The 23,178-nt window shown below is 35.4% G+C and overlaps 2 protein-coding genes across 2 annotated transcripts; both read left to right on the forward strand.

Annotated features, from left to right (window-relative positions):
* Positions 1–2,359: 2,359 nt before the first annotated feature.
* Positions 2,360–9,772, forward strand: LOC113237450 (28S ribosomal protein S22, mitochondrial). Its single transcript, XM_026473930.1, has 7 exons — positions 2,360–2,483; positions 2,564–2,793; positions 5,358–5,482; positions 6,758–6,815; positions 7,526–7,734; positions 9,231–9,411; positions 9,531–9,772. The coding sequence occupies exons 1-7, from the start codon at positions 2,366–2,368 to the stop codon at positions 9,744–9,746; spliced, it is 1,137 nt and encodes a 378-aa protein (XP_026329715.1). The 5' UTR covers positions 2,360–2,365; the 3' UTR covers positions 9,747–9,772.
* Positions 9,773–12,343: 2,571 nt separating this feature from the next.
* LOC113237327 (MORN repeat-containing protein 3-like) lies at positions 12,344–22,017 on the forward strand. The gene is made up of 5 exons (XM_026473740.1): positions 12,344–12,488; positions 13,694–13,766; positions 14,179–14,426; positions 21,202–21,389; positions 21,758–22,017. The coding sequence occupies exons 1-5, from the start codon at positions 12,344–12,346 to the stop codon at positions 21,866–21,868; spliced, it is 765 nt and encodes a 254-aa protein (XP_026329525.1). The 3' UTR covers positions 21,869–22,017.
* Positions 22,018–23,178: the final 1,161 nt, after the last annotated feature.

Raw genomic sequence — 23,178 nt, forward strand, 5'->3', positions numbered from 1 at the left:
AGCGCCAGGTCTCAGCATAGACGAAGAAACAACAAATAAATCGTCAATTTAAAGGGTTCGATTTCAAATGAGGAAAGAAAGGGTACTAGCGATAAAGGCGGATTTTGAAGATCATGTGTCCGAAGTAGTAACTATTCACTGGGTCGAGAAACTGTTGCCTGGAATAAATGTCAGGACTTCTAAAGAAGAGAGGTTACCAATGCTGATTTCTTTCAACGATAAAAACAACTCCTTCCTGTCCCAAAACTGGATAGCTCTTCTGGCAAAGATCAAGCCAACGCAATTTGAAATGCATTTAGTGATTGAAACTTGAATGACCAGGTGCAAATAATGTGTTGCGACACTACAGCCTCTAGTGCTAGCCGTTTTAGTTGAGCATGCGCTCTGATAGAACAAAAGCTAGAAAGGGATCTATTAGTGTTTGCTTGTCGCCATCATATTTATGAACTTGTTTTAAAAAGTGTGTTTGAAGCAAAAAATACCCCAAAGTTACTAAAAGCCCTGATATTCCGCTATTCAAAAAACTCAGAGATAATTGGATTAATATTGACTGTACTAATATTCAATCTATCCTCGAATTTGTGAAACAACATATTGACGTAGAAATCGCTCAATTAGTGTTGTTTTTTATGCATAAATTACAAGAGCCCATTGTGAGAGATGACTACCGCGAACTGATCGAGTTGGATCTCCATGCTTTTGTGTAGTGATGAGGATAAATACCTAAAACTAAGACCTCCTGGTGCTATGCATCAAGCGCGGTGGATGGCCAGAGCTATTTACTCATTGAAAATATATATTTTTTATGTTTTTGAAAACAAGTTTTGCCAACACTTGTGGTATTTGTCAGAAGAAATAGCAATATTATCGATTTTTGATGATTCGGTAGATGATGAAACCAAGAAGCGAATTGTGACTAATTTAGAAGGGAAAAGTTCATGCCATCCACACAGAAGATACATTCCATCTAAAGAAGAAATAGCGAGATCTTTATATGGTACGAAAATCATCTGTTCTATTAATGTACTATTGTGACTGTGATAATATTTTATTATTTCTAATATAATGCATTTATTGTTCTAGATAAAACTTTGAATCTGTGTCTACCTCGAGCAAGAATATATTGGTGTAACGGGCTGGTCCGCAATTCGACGTCAAGGCGCCTATTTTACGTGTGAAGAATATATTTTCAAGATTAAAGATTGAAACCAGTTTCCTTGAAGATGACGTCTCATCATGGAAAGAAAATGCTGTTTTCACGGAGGCAAAAGGAAAAGTTAACTAACTTAAAGTTGTCAACGACATTGCAGAAAGAGCTGTGAAATGGCTGTGAAACTCATTTAAGATTTTCTTGGCAAAATAACAGCAAACGAAGAAAAGAAGCAATTCCTTTTACGCTGTGTTCAGGAACACGGAACACTGTATCCTAATTGCAAAAAGAAGACGCTAAAAAGAACATACCCTACTTAACTTTTCTAAGCTTCTAATTTTCAATTTGTTTTGGAATTATTCATAAAATATTTTTGTTCTTTTTACCTAAGAGTAACAAAATATTTTGAACTACCGTCATCTAGATATGATAGAGTACAGATAAATTTCTTATATTTTGGAGCCTCGTCGGCACGTGTTAAAATCGTAGTACACTATGCGTACAGGGATCAAATTTCGTTTCTGAATTGGTCGATACTGACTATAAAAAAGTTGAAAAGTATGCATTAATAAATTGGGAATTTTTTTTTATTGATAATGTAAGGGCCTAGAGGATGGAAAAAAAATCCACCCCACTTTATACGTATGAATGGGACTCAAAACAGTCTGAAAAATAAAATGGCGGGTTTTTGAAGTTGCGAGTACAGTTTTTACAAAGATTATTTTCATTTTAAGTATATTTTGAAGAAAAAACGAAGAAAGAAATAGTTATGAAGAAAGTTAGAAGTATCTTCCGTATTTTTAACCAAATTACAAAAGACTTTATCCTGAAAATTCCACTAATTACGAATTCAAAGTTACTGTAAAGTGAAAGCAAAACATAAATGTTGACTCCCGCCGCTTAAAAGACTATTTAATAAACCCAAATAAGTGACCTAAGTTATTTGAGAGAAAATGAAAATATAATGTATTAGAATTTAGAATGTAGTTTTATGGCAAATATTACTGAGGATCCACCTATATACTAAATCTATGGAGGATCCCGATAATTAAACGAAGTTATGGCTCAAAAGACTTATATCCAAGCCAAAACTATTAATAAAAAAGGGACTCGAAACATTACCTACCTGTGGCAACTCTTGTCATATGTCAAAATTGTCAAATTAAAAAGATTGAGGTTATTTTGTAATTGTAATAGCAGGTCTTCAATGAAAGTATGTCTTTATTTATAAAATTTGCCCAAAATAATACAAGAAATGTGATAATAAGACACAAAGAAGCACAGGTGCTCTTTGTTTCATGTAGGAAACTGAGCATTGTTCCTTCAGTGTATGGTAAGTACAAGTAAAGTTCAGTCGCTTTTTTAATGTCGTAGTTACTTTTTTCTTTAGTCGTCATTTTCTTATTATTGCAGATGGAGAACAAGACCCTGCTCCTAAATTCTTCTCTTCACAAGTTCAAGTGTTGCTAAAACGCTTGACACGGCCAGATTTTTCCAAAGTATTTAGAAAACGGACAAGCAGCGGTCTGCAAATACTAAAGACACCGACATACAAATTCTTAACAAATGAGGAACTCGAAACAGAAATCGCGAGGGCCAAGAGGAAAGCCAACCATCTATTACAGATGCCTCCAGTTGTGAAGGTAAAATTCTTTTTATTCATGAGAAACTCAAGACAATGCTTACCTACCTAGAACCATACTAAACTTATAGCTACGGAATCGCAAGACGCGTGTCTCAGTAGGGGTTTTTGTCCTTCTATTTAATAAAACAAAACTGCGCAATAAAATAGTTACGAGGGCCAACGGCTAGCTCAGTTACATACAAATGACTTGGTTCGGCCTCACATAGACAATCCGATCCGTGTTTACTTATTTACTGCCCTGATGCCGTGCCTGTCGTGCCTGTAGAAGATGGACTCTTAGCGGTGGGGAAATGCCGGGTCGTTACAGTCGCTTGCCTGCTCGAAGATGGTACTAAGCCAAAAGCAAAGCGGAGGCAACAGTTTGAAATCCAGACTTTGGACCCCGGAACTTGCTGTTAAACAAAAAACCATTACACACAGTTCCAGAAAATGCTGTGAGTAGCCATGGCAACAGCAGAAAGGAAAAGTACTTATGTAGTTGTGTTGCCGAGATTGTTTACAATCAGACACAAAGTTTCAATATAACTATAAAGTAAAGCGTTAAGGAATTTTGTGCAAATGTGAGGGTGGACTGGAATATTAAGTAATAATTATTCAACAGATTCAAGCACAATCAATAATTTATCTTTTGCAACATAAATCTATATTATCATAATCATAATTGAGATGCATTTACGGGTAACACAAATAAAAATAATCATGATGTTACAACTGCAACTTCTGAAGCATTGCAAATATGTAACAAATTGGTACATAATTTGTCTAAAGCTCAGCCTAGCAACAAGCAACATCAATACCACTTACCAAACTGGGATTGCACTTATGCACTAATAAGATATTTTAAATATTGATGATATTTTCGAAGAACGTACAGTGACGAACATCAAAATACGGTTACGGTTTAAAATACGTAGCAGCGACCGATATTACTAGTGACGTGCGTTCTCTCGAGAGCTGTTGGATCGTCTGCCGTGGCGGCAATAAGCCGGCGGCGGCGCGGGCGCAGCCAACGTGACGTCAATGCCGAACAAAAGAACAGGTTATCGTCGGCGCTAAGACGGCGCTCAGGGTGACTAAAATTGTTGTATTGAACGCATGATGATGGGAACCTCTGCCTACTACCCCGATTTCAATTTAATAAGTATGTAACGAAAACACGTGTACGAAAAAAACGTTGAGCGTCGTTGGTCCGAGCAGAAAGTGAAATGCGCACGTCTTTTTGCTCCTATTATAAGTACATGAAGCCTTTTGCTGACTGGCTATTGTCAATTCAGCATTTAAGTATGGTGATTTTAGTATGGCTGTATGGCCTCTGCCTGTACTCCTGTATTGTAGTTCTGTCACTATACTAAACACACTTGACTTTACTGTAGTCTTATACACAAACCATATAAACACAGTAAACATTTAAATAATGCAGTTGCATAAAATATATTTCACGGAAAGGTGCATGTCATCCACATGGGGTAAGTTTCAACTGCACTATCCCACACATCCAACATAATCATAAAAAAACTTAGCCTCTAAATTGAATATTCAAATAAGTAGTAAACCATGCTAAGTGCCATTAACCATGTCAATAGTTATCATTCACCATTTCCACTTGTAAAATGTTAATTGTGAAGTTGATACTATCTAATGTTCCAAGTAATGTGTGAAAGTTTTATTGTTAGCAAATAGTAGATGAAGTGACCTTCACAGACAGATCACCTCAGGGGTTGTAAAATTTTTAAATAGCTTGTTATTAATAAAACATATTAATTAAATATTTTTCCTTTATTTTTTAAAGAATATATCGACCCCTCCTACGTAAAGTATCGTATGTCGAAATTGCCAAGTTTACAGGGAAGTGTTTTAAAGTTTTGAATCCACTGAAAGGAACATAACAGGTGACTTTAGCATTTTTCAGTTTTATTCGGCAAACGGTTACTCACACAGAGTATTGTAAAATCCTACATATCGGTTAGATGATCTATAAGATTAGCTTTGTCTTGTTATGCTCGTTTCAGTAAATTCAGAACTTTAAAATGCTTCCCTGTAAACTTGGCAATTTCGACATACGATACTTTACATAGGAGGTGTCGATATAAAACACGTAATAATAACGACTTTGGAATGACAGTCAGGTCAATGACCACTAGTGACATGCCAAATGGCACAAATTATAACAATGACTACTTTTTTGATTTTCCATATGCTGATACCTATTATAAGTAGCAGTAGAGTTTCTTGTGCTCCTTGTGAGTTCATCCAGGGAAGTCCACCTTACCTTACCTATTTCTGACGTCACACTGTAATGCGAGCATTACTCTGTTCCAGTTTTGAAGGCTAAGTAAGGGTGCTAGTAAAAATACAGACATGTAAGTTGTCAACTTATGTCTCAGAGTGATGGGCACAGAGACAGTGCCCCTCAGATCTTTGCAATTTAAAGCTCTGAGTCACACTGCACTGCAACTACTATTGACAGGCATGTCACTTACCACCATGCATACAACTTTTTCATCCTGTCACTGGTATCACTAAAAACTTTTTGATATAAATGAATTAATTCATATCTTTCAGATCCACAAACCAATAAATGATGTTCTATCCCAAGACCCTGCTCTGATTGGCTATGACACATCTACTTATTTGTTCACTGATATCTCATTTGGTGTTGACAATGCTCATAGAATTATTGTACAGAGGTATGTAATATTCAAATTCATAGATTACTCTCACAGGAAATAAAATCAGGCAGCTAATAGAATAAGTATGGTTGCACTATTTAAAATCCAAGCTTCAAAATACTGACAGTATATTTTAACATTGAATTATAATAATTATCATGATATAAATAATATGAAATTTTCTGAAATTACTCCACTAATTTCTTCTAATTATTAATACAATGATTGAAGAAAAAGAAAAAGTCCTTCAATCTGACAAGACTGGTACCTGCCAAATTAGGGCCAGTCCTCTCCCAAGTGAGGTACAGATTGAGTCAGCAGACCTTACGAATGTCTCCAAGTGTTTGTTACAAATCTTTTATATAGGGGTTATTTGGCTTTTATCACCTATAAACAACACTTGTGAGAAATCTATAAGTATGAAGTAGTATAAAGCATTTTATTTATATGCACAGCAAATCAATTTTTTCACCAGAAACTAAATTTATACGAATTAATGTATGTTTGTCCCATGAAAACTTTCACGAGTTATTGTGCCCACACCCCTGCAGAAGTGTCATTAGTATTAGATCCCATTGCTGGGTACATGTCTCGTCTAATAAAAGGGTTATAGTCTACCAAACTAGCCCAATAGAGCCTGAGAATTAAACGTGATTTGAGTAGCATTGCATCGCATGGCAGGGAATCTACTCCCATTCTCCGTCCAACACCCGTCCAAAACAATTACTATCAAATAAGTACTACTCAACCAAATTAAAACACAATGTGAAGTATGGAGCTTCATTCTTATCATGCGTTTTTTAATTTCATTGTGTATTATTTATTTGACAATAACTGTTTTGGACAGATGTTGGACGGAGAATGGAAGTAGACCCCCTGGTGTAGCCAGTAAAATTACAAAAATGACAAAGAAACCAGTTTTAAAATTATTTTGGTTGTTGACTATGTCCCCTGTGATTTTATACTATGAATTTCAGCTTACTTCATGCATGAAATAAAGCACCCATACTAAAAGCAAGCTTTGTATGTGATGAAATTTACATAACTAAATTGAATTGCTTGAAAACATTTCAAATTTTTTCAAATGTGATGGTTATTATATAGACTTACTATTACTTAGTTTACCAGTCAAGTAAAAATTGCTGAAACCAGCATGTTGAAGAAGGGTTATAAACCTCGTAGATCCCCTTCCAGCATCTTGGAGTCAACTGTAGTACGATGGACCATAAATCCCTTTCTCTAGAGTTGATTGTTTAGTTATACGGATGATTATTTATTATTTTGAATTTCCAGAGATCTAGACGGTATACTTCGCAAGTCTGACAATGATATCAGGAAAAGACTGAATCAGGTAATGCTAAATTAGAAGTACATTTGCAGCTTTAATCTGCAATTGCTACTGTCGACTATACCTACGTACAATTAGGGATAAGTGCAAACATCAGGGGCGCCTTCAAATTACACGTTTGTAGATGCGCTGTAGTGACGCATCTGTAACGTTTCAGTCATTTTTAGTTCACTAACTGTGATTGCAAAAGTGGCGCAAGCGTGTCATTGTGGCGCTAAATGTTGTATGAAAATTAGTAGTGACGCGGCCACAGTGGTGTCACAGTAGCGCTTCTAGAATTTATTTTATCTTAGGTAATTTTCAAAAATTAATTAAGAAAAAAAAATATAGATACTGGTTGAGCGGTTTAGTTCTGTAATGTCGTGTCAACTATGTTACTGACCTAATCTTGCCACCAATCCTGCAGGAATCTCTGTATCTTCTTGCGGTTGGCGAAAACTGCTCTGTGCATCGAGGTGTTCAGTTCATAGTATTCCAAGTTTAAATATTCTAACACAGCATGCGTAGTTGTTTCCACGTGCACAGGAGACTATCTGTGATGCCTAACTGTAATAGGTTTTTACTAAAGATAAAGGCACCAGTGACAGCTCAGAGGTATATTATAATGTGTAGTGTTACCGAGGTAGAGGACCAAGATTAATATTATAAAATTCACCCCGGAATTCCTCATTAACGAATTAGATCAATTTAAAATTTGATTGATGTATTTTAAGGTATATTTCCCAATAAAAGGACGCAAAATACGAGAGCCACTGATGTTTTCGGATGCAGAGAAATTCAACAACCTATTGGACAGAGAGCAATATGAATTCGTTCTAGACAGAGCCTGTATCCAATATGAACCCGATGAGCCGAAGTACCAGGAAATCACGAGCACAACATACCAGCATGTGGATATGATGAATAAATACAAATTACTAAGGTACTTACTCATACATTTTCTTTTTAAATACAACGTGACGGGATGAACACGTCGTGCGCGTGGTGGTAAGCGGTACGCCTATCCATAACAGTTGCAGTGCCTTTAAATCATGACACATAAGTTGACAAGTCCCATGTGCCTGAATTTTCACCAGCACCCTTACCCTTCTAAACCGAAGGCAGTAATCTTCTCATTTTTTGGTGAAATTACAAGCACATGGAACTTGTCAACTTATGTCTCAGCGCGCGCCGTAGTACATTAGGTACTGCTTTCCTTGTCATAACCAATGTTCGGAAACATACACATAGATACACAAACACATATATGACATGTGTTTGTGTATGACAGCCGTCCGCTAAGGGCGCGTTCCCACTATGTCGTGACGACAGATTGTCGTGCGTTTTACAGTGTCGTGGCTTGTATATTTAAATGAAGTTGTTCACATATAGCACGACACGATTAACTGTCGTTCACGATTTTTTATCGTTACAACGACAAACTGTCGTCACAGTGGGAACAGCTAGAACGACAGTCGTCAGACGATAAAAAAACGTCACGATAAAAACGTGACGACAGATTGTCGCAGCTCCTATTGTCGTCACGATCTAGTGGAAACAGTTAGATACGACAGTCGTTCAACGATAAAAAATCGTCCACGACAGATAGTCGTGATATGGGAACAGGCTAGACACGACAGTCGTCCAACGATAATAAAACGTGACACCATAGTGGGAACGCACCCTAAAACGCGGCTAAGTGACAAAATATTTTTTTGACATATAAAAACCATAACCCAGTTTTAATAATAATAATAATCATCATTTATTTCAGGCATTTTGGCCCGTATTAATTGAATACAGTAATTACATTTAATGATTAATTACAAGTTGGTGAATAATAAAAACATAAAGACAAAAATAAAAATAATTTAAAATTCATTATCAATAAGTTAAAATTAAAACAATAAAAAGAATCCAAAATTAAATTAAATTAAATTAAATTAAACATTCAAATTGAATTGAAAAATTGAAAATTGAAAATTGAGTTTTAGACTATTGAAATTGTTTAATGTAATTTCAGCTGTGCATCGATAGGGTAAGTTCCAATAAGTCGAGCACGTTAACTAATTTTAACTATTTTTAAAAGAGGATTTCCTTGCATTAAACAGTGTGATGATAAATAAATAAAAGGAAACATGTAGCACTAGTGTTCTGTCCAGAAGCACTACAAACAAGATTCTTATGCCAAAACATGCTCAAGATTTCATCATGAAATCTTGAATTGAATGTTTTTCATCTTTTAACAAGCTCGGTCGTCCCAGCGATTAGCATTCTAGGCGATAAGGAAGCCCCGGGTTCAACTTCTAGAAGGACCAATGTGGGGAAAAAACTTTTCAAAATTATTTCCTAAATGTTCTGGATATAGCTGAGTCAATTTCGTTACTCTGGTACTCACATTACAGGGAATTCAAGATGATCATTTCATTTTCTTTACAGATCCACGCGTCACTTTGGTCCGCTAACATTTTATCTAACCTGGCATCAGAGCATAGACAACCTGATGCTTGAACTGCTGCAGAACAATGCAATCAGAGAGGTCGTACTCCTAATAGCGTTGAATCATGAGATTCATGGTCATGTCAAAGATGGAGAACTAGCACAGGAGTTGGTGAAACAGGTTAATTTGAAATTAAATTATACTAGTCACTTAGGAACTGACCAGTACATTAATACTGATCAGTTCCCCTTCCGTCACTTGATCTCATAAAAAAGTCCCAATTTATGTTTTGTTTGCAGATTCTACAAACACCAATACAACTAAAAAAACCTGATATTCTAGCTGAAGAAGACATCCAACTAGACAACAAATGCGTGGACATTGTAGCCAAATACATAATAAGTAATTCGTCAATGAAGAGTCAGCAAGAACTTGCTCTGCAAGGCTTCAGGGAAAGTTATCAGGAACTAGTGGATCTTAGCAGAGGCTTAAAGAAGGCACACGGAAACGCTTAGTGTTTTGTAGAATTGTAATAAACTGTTAGTTAAGCATTTTTATTGTTTTAATTTTGATAATATAAAGCGGTCCGGGAGCGAATCTGCGTAAAGCGTACCGGGGCGTGCCACATGGCGATCCTACGCGTGGTTCGCGGCGCGAAGGCGGCCGCTGTGACACTCATAAGCAACCACGTTTCATTTTCTACTTAGATTTTAAAGAAAGCACCATATCGCAGTAGGATAGTGTTCAAGAAAGAATTCTGCTTTTATTCGTGTCTCGGAAGCAACGCAAAATAAATTTCGGTCGAATTCATAGTGAAACTTAATGATAACACACTTATGAGCTTACGTACACGACGTATTTTATACGCGCCGAAAACTGGTCGCGTGTATGTATAGTGCATTTTGATCAAATTTAAACACGCGTATTCCATTCAATTAATCGATTCTAAATAGAATAATTTTTGTTCAAATATTTGTTGATTACAAGTAGTCTTAATATTAATATACTAGAAAAATACTAGAATAAGATAGTTTAGTTCTTTATTTTACTTAAAAAAAATCGGATTTTACTTTTTAATCGAGTTCAAATATTAAAATTATTGACCTTCCAGTAAAATGAGCTTTTTTTATTATTAACATCTTTTTGTAATAGAAGATCTTATTGATTAACTTAAATAATGAAAACGCACCTCAATATAATGAACTTACGACTGCCTTAATTAATTTTACTAAATGGTTTTCTGTTGGTAATTGATCAAATTGATATATACCAAGACAAACGAAAATGTTACTGCATGACAAAATATGGTAAAATCTTATTAATCAGAGGCGGTTTATTTTATGACGGCCTCGGGTGAAATTTTTGTCATTTGTTTATTATTTCTCGGATTTCTAACTCTGCTACTCTGCATATTTGGATAGCATCTTAGTGGAATAGACTAGACCACCTTCGTACTCCAAATAAACGAACTGATACATATGACCAAGTCCAGGTTTTTGTAAAAACAGCGCATTGTTAATACTTTGTATTATATAAATATAATATATTATATTATATATTTTGTTGTATTACTCGTACTACATATCCGGCAATGTATGTAATTATTTGCTCTAAAAATTATCGAAATTGCAGATACTACTGATAATGACACTACAAAACTGAAAAAAAAAACCGAAACTTTACTAAACGTTATAACAAAAGAGTTATAGAATATTTTTAAAATATTGCTAAGGTCATAATTTTCGTCCTTTTAACATAACAGTGTCGCCTAACGTAAACATCACTATGGGTCGTATTCCAGACCTCTACTCAATACTCAAGTCAGGACATGAGTATTGCAGTGAGCACTGAAAATCATAGTCAAGTCCTTGCCATTAGTAAATAATAATAATAAATAACGCACACACTCAACATATAATTAGGGTCGTATTTCCAGTGCTTCAAATCATACTCAAGTCCGCTCAAATCCTGACTTGAGCATTGAGTAGAGTTCTGGAATACGACCCTTAGAGCAGACTTTTGCCAGTAAACTGAAGTATACAGTTTTTTTTATAATATCAAGTGACGGGACGAACAAGTCGTGTGCCCGATGGTAAGCTACACGCCTGTCCATAACAGTCGCAGTGTCACTCAGAGCTTTAAATCGCAAAGATCTGAGGGGCACTGCCACTGCGCCTGTCACTCTGTTGAGCATTGAGTACAGTTCTGGAATACGACCCTAAATGTTAAATTTGGCCAAAGAAATGTACAAGCGGCCGTACCACGAAACTGAATGCATTATACAAAAGTGCGTTCGTTCGATATTCATGGCGTATTAACAAAGGATCACAAATATATCGCACCAAGTAAAAGCCGCAATGCATTACAAAATATCATAGGCATACACTCGGTTGCATATTTGTTTTCTCGAAATTCATACAAAACCAAAATGATTGTTTTTAAAATAAATTATGCATCTTCTGATTACAAAATCACTTGCCTGTGGAAGGAAACGTCCGTGTTTACCCGTTTACCCACAATTATGGTGCCTTTGCAGTTTATAATGGCACAATTATGTATTTTTCGCGTTTTCGACTGGTATTTATCTACGATAACAGTCGAGCGCGTTCTGAAGTGTAGCAGCGGCAAGTAAGTGAATTTCACTTACTTTGGGCTTGCGGCGTCTATCTAGATATATGTCTGTGGTCAGAAACCTTAGTTGAGGTACAGAGTCAAGGGCACGTCAAGCTTGACACTTAAGATTGAAATCCAACTCTATGCCGCTTACGATAAGAACGATCCAAACTCAGATTACAAAACATAGTTTGTAATCTGAGCATTGGCTTACATGAATCCGAGGGTCCAAAATTCAAAGTGTCAAGCTAGACGTGCTCTTGACTGTACATACTTACTTACCATAGATAATGTGCTGTTGAGAGCTCTGCTGCCTGATTTTTTTTTCCATCCTCTAAGGCCAAGGGCCTGATTGGTTTTATCTTCTGTCAGTTCAAGTTATTAATGTCAGTGTCTATTTTAGATGAATTTTTAATTTATTTTATTTAGTAATAACTAACATAATTAAAATTACGCTCGATTACCTACGCATTAAATTAGCAGTTCATATATTTTGATTATGCCGTTTTATAGACGACCACGTAACTTTACACCTTTATCAACTCTAGCTGAAAAACGGTCGCATAAAAATGGTGTTCACCACGCTATTTTTACTGCTAGATTCGATAGGTACGTTGGCGATTGGCAAAAGGACTTGAAACACGGTGATTAAATTTTTTTATAATTTGTAATTCTTCCAAATACTTAATGGTAATAATCTGCTACGCACGCCGCTATTTGCACGATGTGCGGACATACGGCAGCACATAGATGGATCTTATTCCGTTGAACTGGAGGCGATATTCAATATAAAAGTCTATAGTTTGATGTGCTGTTGACTGTACAATCAACATGAAAATAATTAAGAGGGTTCAACAATTTGTAAACATCAATAATGAATTAAAGGCGCACTTTCAATTATAACTAAAACTCGTCTGAACCGAAAATGGACGTTAACTGTTTGAGGCAAAGTAGATTTTTACTAAATGTCCAAATATTTCCACATTGAACGCCAAGGCCATATTGATGCTGTCTGTACATAAATTATTTTCTTTTTCAAAACAATTTCGCTTTTGTTGTTACATTTGACTTAGGTCATTATAATGTCTATTTTTAAGTTAGTTAACGTAACGTAGTGACGTTAAATTATTACTTAACGTACGACAATCACCTTGAAAATGAACTCTTATTTCTAAATACCATCGCACACCGGCTTATTACTGGCACAACTCAACAATGTAGAAATTGTGACGGTATCTAAAACGAGTCCGTTATATTTTCGAATAAATTTGGTCAGTCGTGAAATATTACATTAGCTTTTCAATTGTTTACTGTTTCAAATTGTTTACCGGAAAGCAGTGAAATAACTGCACGGTCGCGTATCAAAATCGTTATACTGGTAATATTTTACTGTTATTATTTATAATATTGTCACTGTTAAAACCCGGTATACTACACTTAGCGTCGTATTCCAGAACTCTACTCAATGCTCAAGTCAGGATTTGAGTATGATTCAAAGCACTCGGAATCATACTCAAGTCCCTGCCATTAGGGACGTATTTCCAGCGCTTGTGTTTCCAGTGTAATCCATAATAAAGTAGAAAAAATAAAGTAGAAGAAAAAAATAAAGTAGAGTTCTGGAATGCGACCCTTAGGGTCGTATTCTGGAACTCTACTCAATGCTCAAGTCAGGATTACACTGGAAATACGTCCCTAATGGCAGGGACTTGAGTATGATTTCGAGTGCTTTAAACCATACTCAAATCCTGACTTGAGTATTGAGTAGAGTTCTATAATACGACCCTTCGATTTGTTGTTGATCTACGTAAGTTCGTCAGGATTTTCTGATTTTATTAATTATTTTTTCTAGGCAAAGGTGTATTCTTAACAAATGGCTATGATGGCGGTAGGCTGTACGAAGGTGATTGGTACCAAGGATTTAGGTAAAAATGGTCTTTGTTTACAAGTCAATGCTTGTACATTTCCTTATTTTTTGTTTAATATATGACTACTTTTTATCCGACTTCAAAAAAAGAGGACGTTCTCAATTCGAACTCGATTACTCCGACATTTGTGAACCGATTTTGACGATTCTTTTTTGTTGGAAAGGTGGTAACTCAGTAGTTCTTCCATTCAAATTTAAAGAAAATATTCCATTTCCAAGGGTGGCAAATTAGAAGATGAAATCGGCTTATTAGATTTCTCCCACACTCGACTTCAATAAAACTTGGCAAATACATGTAATTCCACAAACTTTTGAGGTCGCGATTATTATTACTAATCTTCTAATACTATGTTCCCAATATTCTTCTTAACAATTGGGACTATATTTAACTTAAAATTTTGTTATCATAGACATGGCAACGGCACTTTAAGCTACCGTCAAGAAAACGGCGTCTTCAAACTGCAATACAGCGGTGACTGGGTGCGAGGCAAACCCGAGGGTATTGGCCGATGGTGGTACGAAAATGGTGACGTGTATTTTGGTTTTTGGAATAAAGGCAAAAGACATGGTTTTGGCAAAATGTGGTACGCGGATGACACATATTTTGTTGGATACTGGGCTAAGGGAGACAAAAACGGACCTGGCATGTTTGTATACCGTAAGTAACCAAGGCTAGAAGGCAAGACCTAAAATCAAAATAATCTTTATTTCATAGGTAAGGATTATTACACTTGAAATCGTCACATTGGTTAAACTGTACCGCCCATTAATATGGCAGATTCCCCTGAGAAGAATGTACAAGAAACTCTAGGGGTTGCCCTTTGTAAATAATATTTGTACATAGTCAACATTTACAATATAGGTATAAAATAAACCTAAGGTCTCTAAAGTTTTGTAGCATCATAAAAACTTCACGCTTAATAGACAAGTAAATCATTATAAAGTGTACAAGCTCTACCTGTGACTGTTGATAGGTAGATGATATATATTTAATCGCTTTAATTTAATTACCACATATTGTATTTTGTACCTTAACCTTTTAATTAACTTGTCTTTGAATTTTACTCGGAATATTTGCATTAATTTCAAAGTTATTACTTGTTACGGTAGCCATAATTTATGGTACCAAATAGGGCTTCCTAATGAGATTAGATATAAATATTACAAACAGCTAACCTTGACGATATTAGATAGATTAATGTCATTCATTACAATACCGAAAACCGACTGCAATAGAGTCAGAATCTTTAGTATTGGATTATATATAAGTTTGAATATAGGCCTTCCTTCAAATGGGACCTCTGCTTGGCAGTCGGGCGTGGTAACCGTTCGGCCACAGAGGCAGTTATATTAATTATAATATTAATTAGATTCAACATTATTCTGTAATCAGTCTGACCAAAAAATCATTTTTCTTTGCCTTACAAATATAAGTAACTTCATTATCTGTTGTGTATTGGGTGACACTAGTTAACGTTAGAAATAATCAATGAGTTTCGACCTACATTGAATATTTAAAGTTGATGAGTGGGAAGTTGTGGTGTGGAAGTACTAACTGCTCGGCTTTGTTTATCAATAGCTGATTTCGTTTTGCTTCATACCGGGGACCGGCCTAAGCGGGAGAAAGAATCGCGAACTCAACACGCACGGACTGGTAATTTCACAACCAAGATACAATTCAGAACCAAGTGCTCTAATAATAATTCTATTTAAGCTACTTGTTAATAATACGAGGGATGTGCTATGTTGAAAATCACGTCGATATAGTCCATCACAGTGTTTCTAACAGTAACGATCAAACTAGCGACTCATCCGCAATTGATAGATTTAACAAAATGATAAAATGTTAGAATCTCCACATTTTCCTCACATAGCGCCAATCCCCACAAAATCCCCAATCTAGTTGAAACTCCCCACAATTTGGGGAATTCCCCACAAATTGGCAACCCTGGATACAATAGTCGTAATTCGCGCTCGGGCCGGTCATGGCCGGCATTTGTTTGTTGACAAATAAATAAACATTGTGAAGTAATTCCGTTTTGTGAAATGATAAAAATAATTGAAATGAGCGCGTAAACTACTGTACTTCAATGTTGTGTATGTGTATTGTGCTGTCTATCAATAGAATACAGTGAAATCATTGCGTGAAATGTGGTTGGAGTGAAGAAATAACCTCAAATTTATAATAAAAATTTTATTTCTTCCAACATAAATTAGGTATATCATTAAAATGTTCCTTGTAATGTATCCACCTTTCTAGTCATACATAACACATTCCATATAATTATACAGAATAACGTTTTTTTGTGACAAATTGGATTTCTCAATTTTTTTTTGAGCTAGTGTTTTGAAAAGTTTTTTATTGCATAATACGCTCAATATTTATAAAGGTTTATAAAGGTTTTGTAACACTGTCAAAAGCAAAAATCGCTTAGAAACATCGCATTTCGTAGACAATCATAAATCTTCGATTAAGGCACAATAGCACTATCCTATTCCACTTTAAACTAGAATTCACAAAATAATTGAAAGACAAAATAAAAACGACGCTTTTCCCTCCAAAAGGTCCAGAGCGAATCCTAAAGATTTTCTATAGATAAAGCTATAGACTAAATACTCCCAACTGTGTTTTGAAAAAAGCTTTAGATTCTTATCGCCATTTTTATTTTTAAAGAATGACTATGAAGTAGCCGAGAAAAATTTCTTTTCTTTTTAAAAAGTAAATCTAAGTTGAAATTAGCTTGAAAAAGCCTAGAACTTCTTGGAAATGGTTTGTTTTGTGAGTTATTTTGTATATTTAAGCTTTCTATAAATATTTAAAACCGAAAGTCGACAACTGTATTTTAATTAACTTTATATTTAATACATAAATATTTAAAATTTAGCGAGCGCATTACTTTTATGGCAGGTTTTACATCACTTTTCACAATGTATTTAAAGTCGCACGTCAATTTGCGCTTTCTAACCGATTAAACATTGCGCGAAAAAGTCAGAAATATTATATCTAATTACGCCATGTTGCAATTTTGAAAGTTTATATTTTGTAAGCCATTAAACTTGAAATAAGTATATTAGTATTAAGAGAATTACGGTTTACGTTTGTAACGCTTTAGTTATTTTGGTTTTAAAATAGCATTACCAAGAAAACTATCATAGACTATAAATTATCTAAAAACTGTCTACAAGACTAAATAAAAACTGTCTACATTCTGCAAATGGTCTTGTAGCATTCTAGAAGGGTTACTTGAGAAAAAAAGATAAGAATCACTCTTAACACTACCTACAGATAGTTTCTCAAAGCACTCTTGTGACCTACAAATAAAGTTGTGCCCACTTTTACTTTAAATTATCTAGAAACCTTCTTCGAGATATCTTGAGGGAATTTGAACTCTTAAAATATTCAATCGAATTAAATTCTATTAGATATCTTTAAGTATATATTTAGATATGGGTGTGCTGCTTGGGCACCTGATGGTAAGTTACGATGCAATTGAATATTGAACATGCTTGCCTAGAATGTCTTACCTTGTACAGGCCCATGTTATATTTATCGAGGAACAAATTACATGGCGAAGAACTCGTTTACAGTCCACATAAAGAAGGGGAAACCAAGTGATTTGCATGTCCCTAAACGCACGCAGTACATTTAGAAGGACGTGATCCCTGCTCACATCTGTTTTCCCAGACATGGAATGGAAAAGGCGGAATTAAATTGTGTTTTACACTCTCCGAAATGTGTTCGGTATAACACAGAAAAAAAACCCCGATGAAAACAGTGTAGTCCAAAAAGTCAGTAAGCAAACAACTCATCGTCACTAATGAATTCAATGAGCTCATACACAATCGCTCTACTGTATGTAGTTGAAGAGTTGGGTAGTCAGCAGGCTGTCCTGGTTGCAGGGTGGTGGTAACCATTATTATTTATTTATTGAAAGATACGCCGTCAAGTTGACACAAAGCAATCTTAGAAATAAATATACCTACATTATGGTCACCATACAAGGTGCCAAGTCGCTACAGGTGTATCAGCAATGAAATATTATTGTAATGTTATCGGATTTCCATACAAGAAATTTCAAGTCTATAGGGAGAAAATGGCGGGCTTTTGAAGTTATAACGCGCATAATAATAATAATAGTACATTGTATCCGAGCCAAAACTTTTATTAAAAAAAAAGTCGATCGAACAAGTGGAAGTAAAATAAATATTCATTATATGACTGAAATCCTATACTAACTGGAAAAGAGCTGATGATCTTTAAACGTGGAACAGATGTCTATCAAACATAGCCAAGAATCATCCCGTTTAAATTAATTCAAATTCAAAATTGCTCAGCATTGCATTTTTATTTTTTAACAAAAATTATTTCAGTATAGCACGAGAATACTGTGATGAACACTAATTTTTTCAAATTATACCTGTAGGTACAACTAAAACATTATTTTAGTTGTGCAAGTGTTGTACCTACATAATCATGTGACAACCCTACGCTCCGGGTCAAGTGTCAGGCATTTACGCGCCATACAGGAGTTGCCCTAATTTAATACTGTGTTAAATAGGTACTTAGTGATTTATATTTTTGTGAAATTACTTACCTCTCTATAAATATACAGTAACAGAAAACTAACTTACAAATTAAATATAGCTGGAAGATATTATGGTGTTGATAAAGATAATAATTTGTTTCACTATCTAACCACAGTCATCTAAACGGAAGTCATTAGGCATAAATTAATTCTCTATTTACAATCCTCTGCAGCTTAAACAACGAATGAACGCTAGTCGTGAAGGCATGTGATTGGTTTTAAAATAACTTCATACATGTCCACTCAGTTCAACTATACCGGCTATAATTTTATAGCAGGCAGTAAATTTAGACCCTATGTAAATACGGTAAGGTATAATTTACAACAAAAAGAATTTGGCTCGTTATATATTTTTAGGTGTGGCCTACCGTATTGATTTAGGTACACTCCCGGGTATATAATACGAGACACGTTGCGTTTATTTTTAAAGGGCTAGAATACATTATTGTTATACCTATCGAAAAAAGTTTTCCCCAGTTTACTAATTCAAATATTCGGTAAGGACACGTAGAAATGAGGTTTAGTACCTGTACCACAAGCTTCAATATTGCATTAATAGATTTTGATAAGCTAGCTTTATTTTGAGCATTTACCTAATACTGAAAATGCAAATGTCGTATTGTGTGTACGGCTGTGTACATTTTTATTACTTACCTGTTTCATGCCTCTGACTTGCTATAATACTATTTTCATGTTTAAAATGTGTAAGGCTAATTATTACGTTTTGCATAGAAATGTAAATAACGCAACAACACACTCATAGCCCCGAACTAAGGAAACCCTGTATCGCGGATGCCATTTACACACACATAAACATCGAGTGTATAACCAGAAATAGAGACAAAAATATAAGGGCCATCCATCCCTGGCAACGCATCAGGCAAATGGGCCATAAATCACTTGTAAATATCTACTCTCGTTTGTACTGAAATCACAAATTAGAAACCTGAAATAGTACAGCGCCAACGACAGACCTGTGTGTACGTCTCCGTATATTCCAAAAATATTCTGTATTTATTGTAATAAAGATAATATCTGTTCCATTCGGTGTTCTGTTCCAAACATCTGCGTACGACCAAGTCCAAACCGCTGGGTGTCTAATGTTTTGTTCACTCTGCTACTGAATGATCTTCAAGCGGCAGTTCCAGATGCCCATGTTTTAATGTATGCCGATGATGTTGCAGCGGTTGTGTGCGAATCATCCATCGATGAGTTAGAGCAAAAATTGAGCATAGTAGCATCAAAGATATTGAGCTGGTTTAGGATTAACGGTTTGATGCAAAACTTGACCGAGACCTGCTACTTACATATAAACCTCTCAGGTCGTAGTTACAGGTGTCTGAACGTCTTGGTAGAACAAACACCATTGGAGAAAGTCTCCAATAGTCTATTTTAGGGTTTCATCTGGATGAAACTATGACCTGCAACTGTCATGTTGATGTGCTGTGTAGTGAACTCGGCCGCGCATGCGTTGCTCTGCAGCGCCTGTCGTGACTCTGCCATGGTACATGATTAGGTCATGTGACTTCGCCACCGTGCACTCGCTCTTACAATATGGCGTCGAGTTCTGGGGATGCGCGGCTAACCATGTGCGTTCAGAATGCAGAAGCGGGGGGTGAGGGCAATTGCGCGTGTGGCACAGCATACGTCGGCTAAGCCTTACTTCGTACAGTACGGCATACTCACCTTGCCTGCTCTCGTGGCTTTCCAAGCGGCTGTCTACACTAGGGAACACCTGGAAACTTACACTAGACGAGGGGAAGGACATAAACATGAGCTACTTAATAAACACAGGGTTGCACCCGTATACATATTTTGTCCAAAACGGGCTAATTAATACCTGTCCCGACAGTATATGCCTGCTTATGGCTGCCTCTTGAAATTGTTGATTCTGCTTCGGAAAACTTATTTAGATGAAGAATAAAGCACTGGCTCGTCAAGAAATCAATTGAGGTATCACATTGGTTAATAATAGTAATATAATTAATTATAATTTAGAATGTGACTACAATAGTAATATAAGAAAATAATACGAATATAATTTATAATTTTTCATGACTTGTAAATGTTAATTTTTCCAATAAAGAATGTCTATATGTCTAATTACAAAACAATCGGAATCACATTTCATCAGTAATTAAATATTAAATATGTAATTTTCCAATATTCGTCTATTGTACCAGAGCTCAAGTTAAATTGGTCGATTTAAAGAGAAACAATTGACGACACCCGTCAATTGTTTCGAATTCGGGCTGACCAATCGGAGCGCTGTTGTCACCGTAATGATTTGGCAGAATAGTCTTCAAACACATTAAATGACATTTCGTCTCTATTTCGGATTATAGTATACTCGATGCACAACCACAAATTACACCCAAACTCACTAGAGAAATAAATGTAGGCCATACACATGGGTATTTCTCCCGGCCTGGGAATCGAATCCAGGACCTCTGCGTGGCAGTCCAATAAGGTAACCGTTCGGTTACGGAGGCAGTTAATACTAAATAAATTATTATAAATGTACATTACTAATTGTATGCGTGCCTACACAACAATTCACTGTTAATATAGCTTCAGGACTTTGGTTTTCGTATAAAACAAAATCATTTGATGTCGAAACAACTGGTTTATAAACAACAAAATGTAGAAAGTAAATTTTATATAGTAATTTTTATATCGATTTCCAGTCTTTTTTTAAATTCAATAATCGAAGAAGGAAAAAATAGTGACAACAAACTGTCCAATCAAAAAGCCAATCGGGGGTACTAGATTGAAATTTTTCTTTGCAGAAAATTCTCATTCGTAGAACTAAACTTGTCTAAGCTTTTGTTGCTCACTTATTTACAGAGAACAGTGACCGTTACGAAGGCAACTGGAAAAATGACGAAAAGAACGGCCTAGGACGGTATTACCATATGAACACCGGTCAGTTGCAGGAAGGTTGCTGGGTGAACAACATTTGTGTCAACTCCAAAATGAGCGACATCATCATACGACAGTTCTGCCAGAGACCTACCCCATATCCCATATTCAATGTAAATTTAGCTCTTAGTTTACAGCTACAATACCAAATAAGTGACTCTGGTATAACTAGAGTTTATTAGCTGACATGTCAACCGACGCATCGTTATCTTACGTCAAAAATGCTAGCCAACATAAGCATTATTGTTGGCTAACACGACCATACGGCTATCGTATTCGCTAATGATTGGTCTTAAAAGAAATATTTTGCTTTAATTTTCCACAATTTTAATAATTTAATTTTTTTTTCTACTACGTTGTCTCGTGTTCTGCAATGTTCCCTAGTTCTAAGATCTGCTTAATTCTGACTTTTAATCAACGGTTTTTGGAATATGGGGTGTCTTCGTCAGCTCAACAATGTAATGTTCCCAATACATTACAGATTGAGCTCCAAGATCCACGAGAACTCCTTGAAGAAAGTACATTATGGAAAAAACTAACACTAGGGGAGATAGACAAGAACTTGAAGACGTGTATCGATCAAATTTATTAATTTATTTCGATTAATTATACCAGATCTTTAAGTATACATTTAAGTATAAAATTCGACTTAACTTGGTGTTATTTTATTGCTTATTTTATACTTAAGTACCGTCATTTTCAATTTGAAACTGATACAAATTAAATTTACAATCATAGTATTTACTGCGAACTATAGGTTGCAATACGACAAGGTGTTTCAAATCATAACGGGTATATACTGTAAAATCTACATAAGAACATTTTAATGAATAAATTTTAAGAGTCTCATACACGGCACGTGTAGCGGCACAAAATTTACTTATCACAAAAAGTGGTAATGCCAACCGCGCACGGTAGAGTTTAATTTCCTAAACACAAAACAAGTAGATTGAATTAAAAATGGCGGTTCTAAATTCCTGCTACATTGAACAGTTTTTCAAAAATGTCATTTCAATATATCACAGAATTCTTAACTGAATTAAGTAACAATAGTACAGTAGTCAATATCTAGTTTATTGCTTCCGTTTCTTTGTTTATACATAATAAGAGAATAATCGAAAATCGGAAGAGGCTACGCTAAATGCGTGTGGTGTGACAGTCTCCACAGTCTTGTTGGCTAGATAAATCAAGGCAACACCATTGGGTTGTCATTATTACTAGGCGAACTGGTAGTTTTCACCTTGCTTATAATAACTTAGTACTTACGTATTACTAAAGGAACTGACACACCAAACGCAGCTGTTTCACCCGAAGGTGGTATGTCACGGTGCTGTTTTTATACAAATGTTTTTCGTACATCCGTGTTATATTACAGCAAATGAAACTCTAAGACTGCTCAAAACACATTATTAATATTAAGGTAGAACTTTAGATGCGAAAGTTTTGAATTTCGTATGAAAACAGGACCGTGACATGGATCATAAGGATTTAAGCACGCCCTCAGAGACGTTCCCTGAAATGTTGAGCAAAACCCACTCCTGTCTTGGTAGCTAATGTAATCCTGCTGATTGTATATTTGAAATTTTCCTACAAATATCGTTTAGCATCTCCCTTAATTTCAACGAGCTGGTCAGGCAGGGAATATTAAGTATATTTAATAATTCTTCGAAGGAAATACATATTTACAAATATGTAGTTTTTCCCAAATTTCAGTCCCAAAAAGATTAAACACACCCAGTCTAAATAATCATGACACTATTTTAATATTCCTAATGGTCTATATTAAGGTCACCATAATTACGACGTCCCAACGCAATAAATATGTATATTTTTAATGTTGCTAGATTGGAAACACGTATGGGACAATAAGTTAATTGCATTATTTTATTACGTCATTTAGAA

This window comes from Hyposmocoma kahamanoa, unplaced genomic scaffold (assembly GCF_003589595.1).
Source record: "Hyposmocoma kahamanoa isolate Upper Pololo Valley unplaced genomic scaffold, ASM358959v1 93, whole genome shotgun sequence".
NCBI lineage: Eukaryota > Metazoa > Arthropoda > Insecta > Lepidoptera > Cosmopterigidae > Hyposmocoma > Hyposmocoma kahamanoa.